This window comes from Gadus macrocephalus, chromosome 6 (assembly GCF_031168955.1).
Source record: "Gadus macrocephalus chromosome 6, ASM3116895v1".
NCBI lineage: Eukaryota > Metazoa > Chordata > Actinopteri > Gadiformes > Gadidae > Gadus > Gadus macrocephalus.
Genome location: NC_082387.1, coordinates 224,974 through 234,211, shown reverse-complemented (window position 1 = coordinate 234,211; position 9,238 = coordinate 224,974). Strand labels below are relative to the sequence as shown.

The window sequence follows — 9,238 nt, the reverse complement described above, 5'->3', positions numbered from 1 at the left end:
TTCATGTAAAGTAATGCATCATACTGAGTTGTTACTCTTTCGCGAACCATTCGTTCACCAGTAGTTAAGCTTTTGGAATCATTCGTTTACCAGTAGTGAAGCTTTTGGAATCATTCGTTTACCAGTAGTGAAGCTTTTTGAATCATTCGTTTACCAGTAGTGAAGCTTTTTGTGTACCTTCATGTAAAGTAATGCATCATACTGAGTTGTTACTCTTTAGCGAACCATTCATTCACCAGTAGTTAAGCTTTTTCAACCATTCGTTTACCAGTAGCAAAGCTTTTTGAATCATTTGTTTACCAGTAGTGAAGCACGTTAGGGTTAGGTATATAAAACGCCGAACCACTGTTGATGACAATGAGGGATCTATAGCCACTTTAGTTAAACATTTATAACATAATAATAACAAGGTTATACAGAAAATATTAACAATTTAAAACAGAAACAAATTTTAAAATGGAACAAAAATAAAGGCTGCACTTTTAACAAGGCATTTCTCAAGAACAATGAACACTGAAAAAACCAAACAAGAAAAAGAGCTGTCTACATCAACAAAACTCAATGAAATGTTATTGATGGAGCTCGTGGCGAATGTCATGCAGCAATCTGCCAAGGGGACCGTCTATGTGGTCATTCGCCAACCAATGAGTCCACTCGATAAATGAGAGATGGCTCTTTAGTGTCCTCTCTGTGCGGTTTCCCCGCAGTCTCCACACCTTGGATTTGTAGGCTGACCAAGCCCGCTCAATGTTTTGGGTATGGGCTCCTGTGACTGGGTTGACAAATGACTGGCTGTGGTTTACAGAAAAATGTACATAGCCACTCTGTGCCAGTGCAGTCATGTAGACCCGCCACCTGTCCGTGAGAACTGTGGTCCCTTGACGGACGTATTTTGTGACCAGCGGAATTAAGTAGCGCCTTGACCTTTTCGTCACCAGCCTGAGGATGGGTCTTCTCCTTCTTCCTTTGATTCCCAGCATTCCGAAGACCCATTTTCTCCTCCTCCAGGTAGCTCCAAATCTCCCCCTTCCATACTTTGATAAAGTAGTAGCAGACAGGAAAATAAACATTGGGACCGACAATTAATGAAAAATTCTAGAACATGTAAAAGTCAAAGATTATTTTGTTTGCACGGTTAAGAAATTACGCTGGCCATTGTGTTTGGTCATATTAAAAAGAAAAGATGCGCAACCGATGTGAATTTGATGAGTTTCAAAGTTTTTTTAAAGCAAGTCATAACTGTGTGCATGACACAATAATAACATTCAATTTCTTCGCTGATTCATTCATTAACCTCTGATCTCAAATGATATGTTCTTCTTTCCCCTGCCATTTTATCCAAAGCTCTGACTACAACATTCTATTGCAAAACAAAGGTCCAAGTTTTAGTGAAGCTGAGGCATCGCAGTTTACACACACCTTCCTTTTGTGGTAGAAGTTGCTTTCGTCCAGCATCACAAATTCATTCCCTCTTCCAATTCTCTGCTTTCCCCTTCTTTCTCTCCTCTTGATTGCCCTCTGGCATACTTTTCTCAATTTGTAGCTCATCTTTGACAGCGTCCGACTGCTTCCTGCCACACCATCCTGAAGCATATCAATTTGCCTTAACTGCAGCCCCTGGGAAAATCTGTTAAAGAACAATGTTAAATATTAAATAGAAATAGAAACATCTGAATACAAATTCATCCAGCACCAACAGCTAATATGCTATTTCATGACTATTTCCTGCTAGTGCATGACGTGCCGGATGCAGAAATATTCTCGTTGTGTCTAGCATTGTTAGCATTGTAGCATCATAAGTGAGAGGTCTATCTACACATCCCTCGGCGACTTTAAGTGATAAAAAGTCAACACAGTGCCTAAAAACCATCAACGTCATTCAACAATCATTCAATTCAATTATGATATAAATTGTAGTCCATACCATACAGCCATACTGCACACCTTACCTATAAATGTATTTCATCCAGCTGAATAGGGACAATTTGCTCCTCTCAAACAGTGATCCGCACCTGACTGACTTCCTCGTCGTTTTCCCTCTGTGTTTATTACGTCGGCACTGCCTACAGAAGACAACACATTTCTTCATGATAAATATATATCTTTATTAATGTTACTGAACTTGAATTTATAACATGACTTATCAGTTAACAAAGGAAGTCATCGATTAAAACCGTACCAAAAGAAGAATACTTACCACTGCAGTCCGTCAACGTTTGCGTTTTCCTTCAGTTTCATCCTCTTTTTGCAGAGTTTGCATTTTCTTTTGGCTTGAAGTAACTTCTTCTTTTGGAGCCATTTTATCAATTTTAATTTCTTTTTTAAAGTCTGTCTTCCCTCAATAAGACTGAGTACTTTGGCGTGCAGGGTCATGATAACTTTGCATCAAACCGTCTTCCTGTCTTGCACATGCGCAGTTCTTACACGTGTCTCACTAAGAAGAACTTGGCAATGGAGGCTCAGAGGAAGAGCAAGCGTAAAAGGCAGCCTACAAGAGATCTTGGACGCGTGGAGAAAGCCATGGCAGAATGTAAGTACATGCTTTAAAGTTATTTCATTATTAATTGAGAGTTTAATAATTCGGTCACATTGCTTAGCTTCCTAAAATGAGCTAATTTGACATCGTACCACGTCTGTTCTATCACGTATTTTTTGGCCTTGCTAGCTAACCTTGTCACTAACCAATGGATTGCTAGCTGGCTAGATAGCCGACGTTGCAAGCAGATAAATTATCTGTCAAACACGAAAAATTAACTCTTAACTGGTCAAAAGACCGACGGTTCAACCATTTATCTAATGTTAAATTAGGCGATATGCCACGAAAATGTGGTCCAAGCTTTGAAATTGGACTTGTAAAGTCATTCTCTTAGCCACATTATTCTGTTAGACATGTTACCACATGTCTTTGAATCGTTTTTGGAGTTGTTTTTAACTACTAGAAAACTCGAAGGCTGCTAATGGCACTGTTATAGTGCTATTACGGTAATACTTTTCTCCGGGTTTTTTTCTTTTCCATAGTTACTTACAGTATGTGTAATGTTAACAACTGAATCTCTGAAACATGTCTTATACACAATGGGTTTGTGGAACGATGACAAATGAGTTGATGAAGATTTTTCTCTAATCAAAATGACATATGATCATACATATTATTATTACATATTATAACATTAAAGACAATGGATAATGTCATTGCCCAAAGTGAATAAAACTCTTATTTCTTAACTATAGTATTAACTGTATATATTTTAAGGTATCCATACAATTTTCAAATTAACCAAAACGTCACTCTGTATGCATTCATCAAGATCTTTCATACAGTTTTGAGGCCCTTACACCAACCATGCTTTCTGTACTCCAAAATGTTACAGTGCCATCAGATTCGAGTCAGCTGGAAAGATCTGAACAGCACAGTAGCCAAACTGCGGCAGAGGAAGCAGGTAATTGTTTTTATTTTATTTTAAATGTTAAGCATACTTAAAATATATACTCGGATTCAATTGACTGTGAAATGTATAAAAGTATGAAATATAATTGCTTAATGGACATGTAGTTGAGATTATACTTATTATGGGATTATGATGTGTTAATAATCATTAACACATCATGCACTTGACATGGTTCCTCCAACTATGGACAAAATAAATCACACCATGGTGCCTTGTGATCTCATTTTGATAAGTTATGTGACAATACTAACTTTCATTTAACACTTTGTTGGGACATTGCCTACGTTTGTGATGTGTAAACATATAGTGGATTAAAGAGTTCCAGAGCAGAAAGAGAAGCCCCCAGTTATCTCCTATGTTGGGGGATTTTTCCTCTGTGCTTTACCTCACCTGCATTGCTGGTAGAGGTCAGGTTAGCCAAACAGTGGTGTAGCAGACAGGCAGGTTTTTTTTTGGTCTAACATGCTGCTGCTAAAGTGTGACCACAACTGGAGCTCAATTTGACATATTTGACCTAAAACCATTACATATATTGAGTATACTTTTGCCAACACTATTACTAATTGCCTTTTCTTTCTCCTCTTGAAGCTGTAGTGTGCTGCAGTGATGGGTCTGACTTGGAGTCAGACACAGTACACCAGCCTACTAAAAGAGTAGCAGCTCAAGGTAAGGTTGTGTAGTCACATTGCATTACATTTCCATTTTATGTCCTGCTGTCACTGTTTTTGATTATGTGCTATTAATGACGAGAGAAACCAGAATGTTATTAGTTGATGTCTTTACATGTCATTACAGGTTCTTCAGTAGCTCCAACAGCTATTTCATCTTTGAAGCGCAGCAAACAAGAAAACGTTGTCTGGAAGCTAAAGCTGGAGAATGCAAAAGAAAAAATTAAGTCCTTGGAGAATGAAAGGGACTTCTTAAGGAACCAACTGTCTGAGGGTAATCGATAATGAAAAATTATTTGAATAAACAGTATTAGGATTTATTGGCATCTGATGGTTTTAAGGCAAAAAAACACACAACAACCCCTACAGATTTTCTCATCTACAATTGCTTGCAGAGTCCACATGTCTTTGCTGAAGTAAACAATTGCATCACGAGTAACAGTCATTTGGCATCAAAACATTTCAATAACCATACCATATAAGACAGGCACCACCAAATGGCGGGCCTGGGCCGGACCCAGACACCACACCATCCTTCAGTCCCGATCAAAAACCCTGAGAGGACAGGCTACTGCCTACTTCTCTCACTGAACAAGAAGAGACAGTGGAGGGGTGGGATTGAGGAGGAAAAACGTTAAATGTGTTCAGGTTGTTTATTGGGGGCCAAGCATTGAATTTGTATCCCTTCTTATTTAACCCTAACCCTCTTTTTTTATTCAACCATTGAAGTCCATGGGAGCCCATAGAACTGTATGTTGAAAAGTAATGAAATTTGGTACACTGGTAGACGGTTGTGCAAGGAGGCCATGGCGTGAATTTCATGTTGATTGGCCAAAAGGCAGCACTTTAGCTAACAGAAGAGGCAGTATATGATGCCAAAGGTGTGCTGCAGAGACCTCATTGTTTACTGTACATTGTATGGCCTTAACAGCCAGGAACTCGCATATCTTTTCATCCATTATTATTAATTTTACACTTGATACATTTGGGCATAATGTAAAATACTTTTAAGTTTCACTTTTGACTTGTGATGGCAGCTAACAAGTGATGGTCACAGCTAAGGGCTGCATGGCAGTTTACATGGTTCCCGCGGGTCCTTAAAAAGTCTTATAAAGTCTTAATTTTTTTTGTGTAAAATTAAGGCCATAAATTGTCTTAAATTTACTGTAAATTTGCTCTAGGTATTACATTTTGCAGAGGGTTTTTTAAGACTGGGAAATTGTCGCGCACAACAAATCACCTAGTGCGTCTTTTAATTACGGCATTTTCAGGAGTTTTACGTTACGTTAACGTTGACATCAGTCATCGGGGGGCCGGTTGCATTTGCAGCCTGCAGCTGCGTCTGTAGGCTAACTTGCTGGCGCTACTTTTAGCTAGTGACGGTTCAATGAGAAATGGTTTGAGGAAGATACGTTTCGGGGGTGGTTGGAGAAGGCAGGTGACTACGAGGCAAGGTGTTGTTTATCCCGAAAGGCATTCATACTAGGGACCATGGGAGCAAAAGCTCTTCAGTCCCACATGAGGTCTCAGAAATATATCCGATACTCCGTGGCAGCTAGCGGGACTACAGCGATGCCCGTATTATTTGAAAGAAGTGGACTGAAAAGTTCAGCATCCGTGGCTAGTACTTCACATCAGACGGCGTTAACCGGCTTTGTGTCGCCACCAGAAACCCAGAAGGCAGAGGTATTGTGGGTTCTCCACACGGTGAGCAGACATAATTCCTTCAAATCGAACGAGGACATTAGTAACGTCTTGGCTGCTATGTTCCCAGATTCTGAGTTTGCGAAGTCGTTCACCTGCGGTGAAAACAAAACGGCCTATCTAGCCAAATACGGGATTGCATCTTTCATAAAAAGAGAGCTGTCACGCAGCGTAAACGATAAACAGTACGTCCTCATGTTCGATGAGTGAACAAAACCACTAAAAGCAAACAGATGGATATCCATGTGAGGTACTGGCCCACGGACGACACCGACAGCCATGTCTTATCGCGGTACTATGGATCACAGTTCATGCTGGATCATTTTAATGTAAGTATTCCAAACAGTAAATTAATTGAATTGTGTGACGGACTTTTTCCCAAAAATCATATTCGAAGTTTGTTTGTTTATTAATATTAATATTCGAATATTTATTAATAATATTATGACCATTAAATTCCTTCAGTAAGACCTGGATTGGGCTTCGCGGGGTTTGTTTACCGGCGTTGCTATGGTTACCGGTCCTGCGTGTTCCGACGGTTTATTAGGTATCTAATAAATCGCTGTCTAATCAATACTTCATTCAATGCCTCTTCCGTGGTAATTACAATATTATGAGTAGACTGCGTCGGGTTCTCCGACGCTCTCCCTCTTGGCCTGCCATAACAGGTTTGAATATTAAGGGCTGTGTGTGTGTGTGTGTGTGATCACTGTCAGCCGTGTTTACATGGACACATCTGATCCGCATAGATGTGGAAGAACAGCTCAATCGGAATAGAAAAGGATCATATAATACGCCTCAATCGGAATACAATTATCTGTTCGTAATATAATTCTATTCGGCTACAGAAGAGGTGGTGTAGTCTGCTATAATCGACATGCATACACTTATTCCGATTAGTTTGGGGTTTAACTTAGGAAAGCTGCAGTAGTTCGCATTTGGTCCACTCCGCACTCCAAACTTGACCGCTGTCAAGGACGGTGGATTTATTGCCTGATTCATGTCTTTGTTATCACTCCGTAGTAGTTACAGTAGTCCGGTAACATATCAACCCCAGCGTGTCCGGTTGCTAAGCGACGGGTCATGGGTGACTATGGGTGACACGGGTGGGTTAATGTGTTCGCGTATCGTCGTGTCCGCGCGCTTCCGAGATAACTTTGCAAGAGTACTACTACTGCTAGTACTACGGCTACGGTTGATGTGTATAAGTGACTCAATTATACACACCTTTTCTATCAAATAATTTTTCAGACATTTTTTGGGTCTTAATTTATGTATGTGTTGGTCTTAAAAAGTCTTAAAAAGTCTTAAATTTGACTTTAAAAATGGTGCAAGAACCATGGTTTAGAAAAAATAGATAGTTTTTGTCTTGCAGCCTCTATTTTCATTAAGGTGGAAGCATCTGATTGTTTGTCTTTTCTATGCCATCCCAAAAATCTAAATCACTCTACCCTAAAGTGGGGGAGCCCAGGTGTACATTTAAGTATAAGTATAACGCTAGAATGATTGGGAGTGAGTGATAATTTCACACCCCTATTGGTAACACTAGTAACGTGCTTATCGTCTTGCTTGTTTCAGCTTTGGCGCTTGCAAATAAAGAGGACCAAGTCACGGCAGCGCCCTCCTTGCACGAAAAGAGTATTTCTTCCTCCTCCACCTCCTCCTCATCCTCCTCCGACAGTTCCTCCTCTTCCTCATCATCTTCAGAAAGAGGGAAGAAGAAGAAGAACAAGAACAAGAAGAAGAACAAGAGTAACAACAGCAACAACAAAAAAGACAGCAAGAAAAAAAAAGGGAAGAAAGGAAACAAAAAGAACACCAAGATAGGAAAGAGAGGTACGTTGGCAACCAGGGGATAAGGCGGGGCATCTGTGGTGTACTACAGTTATCACCTTTCAAATGCCTAACCCAGTCTTTGTTCCAACTTCCAACAAATATTACTGACCACTGTATAAAAAGGAAAAGCCTGCCATACAAATGCTATGGTATGGATCAATCAGCTGGTTGATCAGCTGGTCCCAAGTCTGCTTATAATATCAAAGCCACGTCTGAACATGGCTTTCAAATAACACTTAACGATATAATTGACTTATTCTACCACTTATCTAAACTATACAGTGCTTCCACTTTACTCTCTAGTTGTGCTAATTTGATTTATAATAACCTACTGTTAAGAGAACAGATAATGCTACTCGAATAAACAGTACACTCACAGTACTCTTGATACTACTGGAAATGTAATGATAATTATTATTATACCTCTGTACACTATATAACACTAATACAAGAATAGTATTAATACTAGTAAACCCCTAACCAACTGCACCATCATCCTGACAAAATACTACTGTTAATTACAGTTAACACATGTTTATAATTTTCTTTGTTTCAGTCCTCACCCCAGAAGAGTCCATGGATCGCTACAGGCGCGTCTTTGTAGCAGTGAAAAAGGGCATGACAAAAACTGAGGCATACGTCAAAGTCGGGGTTGACCGAAAAACGGTAGCAGCAACGGCCGCCATTTCGGAGCTACACGCTGTTGACAAGGACCTGTATGACCAGCTGAGGGCATCAATGCCCAAGGGAGAGACGCTTTATCTTTTTTCGGCAAAATGTAACCTAGAAATTCTTGGCAGGAACCTTCAGGATAAGGTAAATGAAAAAAAATGCAACGGGGAACTTTTGCAAATTGGACACCGGGCATAGTAAAGAAGAGAGCAGGTTTTTGTTTTGTTTTTAGGGTGCCTTTTTTTTTGTCCATTTTAAAATGCCCTTTTTTTGGGTTGATTTGTTCAGTGACATCGAGAAATGCCTTTAAAAGTGCAGCCTTTGTTTTTGTTCCATTTTAAAATTACTTTTTTTGTTTCTGTTTGTGTTTTAAATTGTTAATATTTTCTGTATTACCCCGTTATGATGTTATTATTATGTTATAAATGTTTAACTTAAGTGGCTGTAGATCCCTCATTGTCATCAACAGTGGTTTGGCGTTTTATAACTAACCCTAAAGTGCTTCACTACTGGTAAACGAATGATTAAAAAAGCTTCTCTACTGGTAAACGAATGGTTGAAAAAGCTTAACTACTGGTGAACGAATGGTTCGCGAAAGAGTAACAACTCAGTATGATGCATTACTTTACATGAAGGTACACAAAAAGCTTCACTACTGGTAAACGAATGGTTGAAAAAGCTTCGCTACTGGTAAACGAATGATTCCAAAAGCTTAACTACTGGTGAACGAATGGTTCGCGAAAGAGTAACAACTCAGTATGATGCATTACTTTACATGAAGGTACACAAAAAGCTTCACTACTGGTAAACGAATGATTCAAAAAGCTTCACTACTGGTAAACGAATGATTCCAAAAGCTTCACTACTGGTAAATGAATGATTCCAAAAGCTTAACTACTGGTGAACGAA

General features: G+C 39.4%; 1 protein-coding gene and 1 long non-coding RNA gene across 2 annotated transcripts; one reads left to right on the top strand and one right to left on the bottom strand.

Annotated features, from left to right (window-relative positions):
- Positions 1-810: 810 nt before the first annotated feature.
- Positions 811-2,054, bottom strand: LOC132459149 (uncharacterized). Its single transcript, XR_009526116.1, has 3 exons — positions 1,950-2,054; positions 1,420-1,627; positions 811-1,034 (listed from the first exon to the last, which is right to left on the bottom strand). It is a non-coding gene; the product is annotated as an uncharacterized LOC132459149 (long non-coding RNA).
- A 355-nt stretch (positions 2,055-2,409) lies between these two features.
- On the top strand, positions 2,410-9,138 carry LOC132459148 (ADP-ribosylation factor-like protein 6-interacting protein 4). The gene is made up of 6 exons (XM_060053533.1): positions 2,410-2,530; positions 3,372-3,440; positions 4,038-4,115; positions 4,245-4,391; positions 7,400-7,657; positions 8,214-9,138. Exons 1-6 carry the CDS (start codon positions 2,410-2,412, stop codon positions 8,525-8,527), a joined length of 987 nt encoding a protein of 328 aa, XP_059909516.1. The 3' UTR covers positions 8,528-9,138.
- Positions 9,139-9,238: the final 100 nt, after the last annotated feature.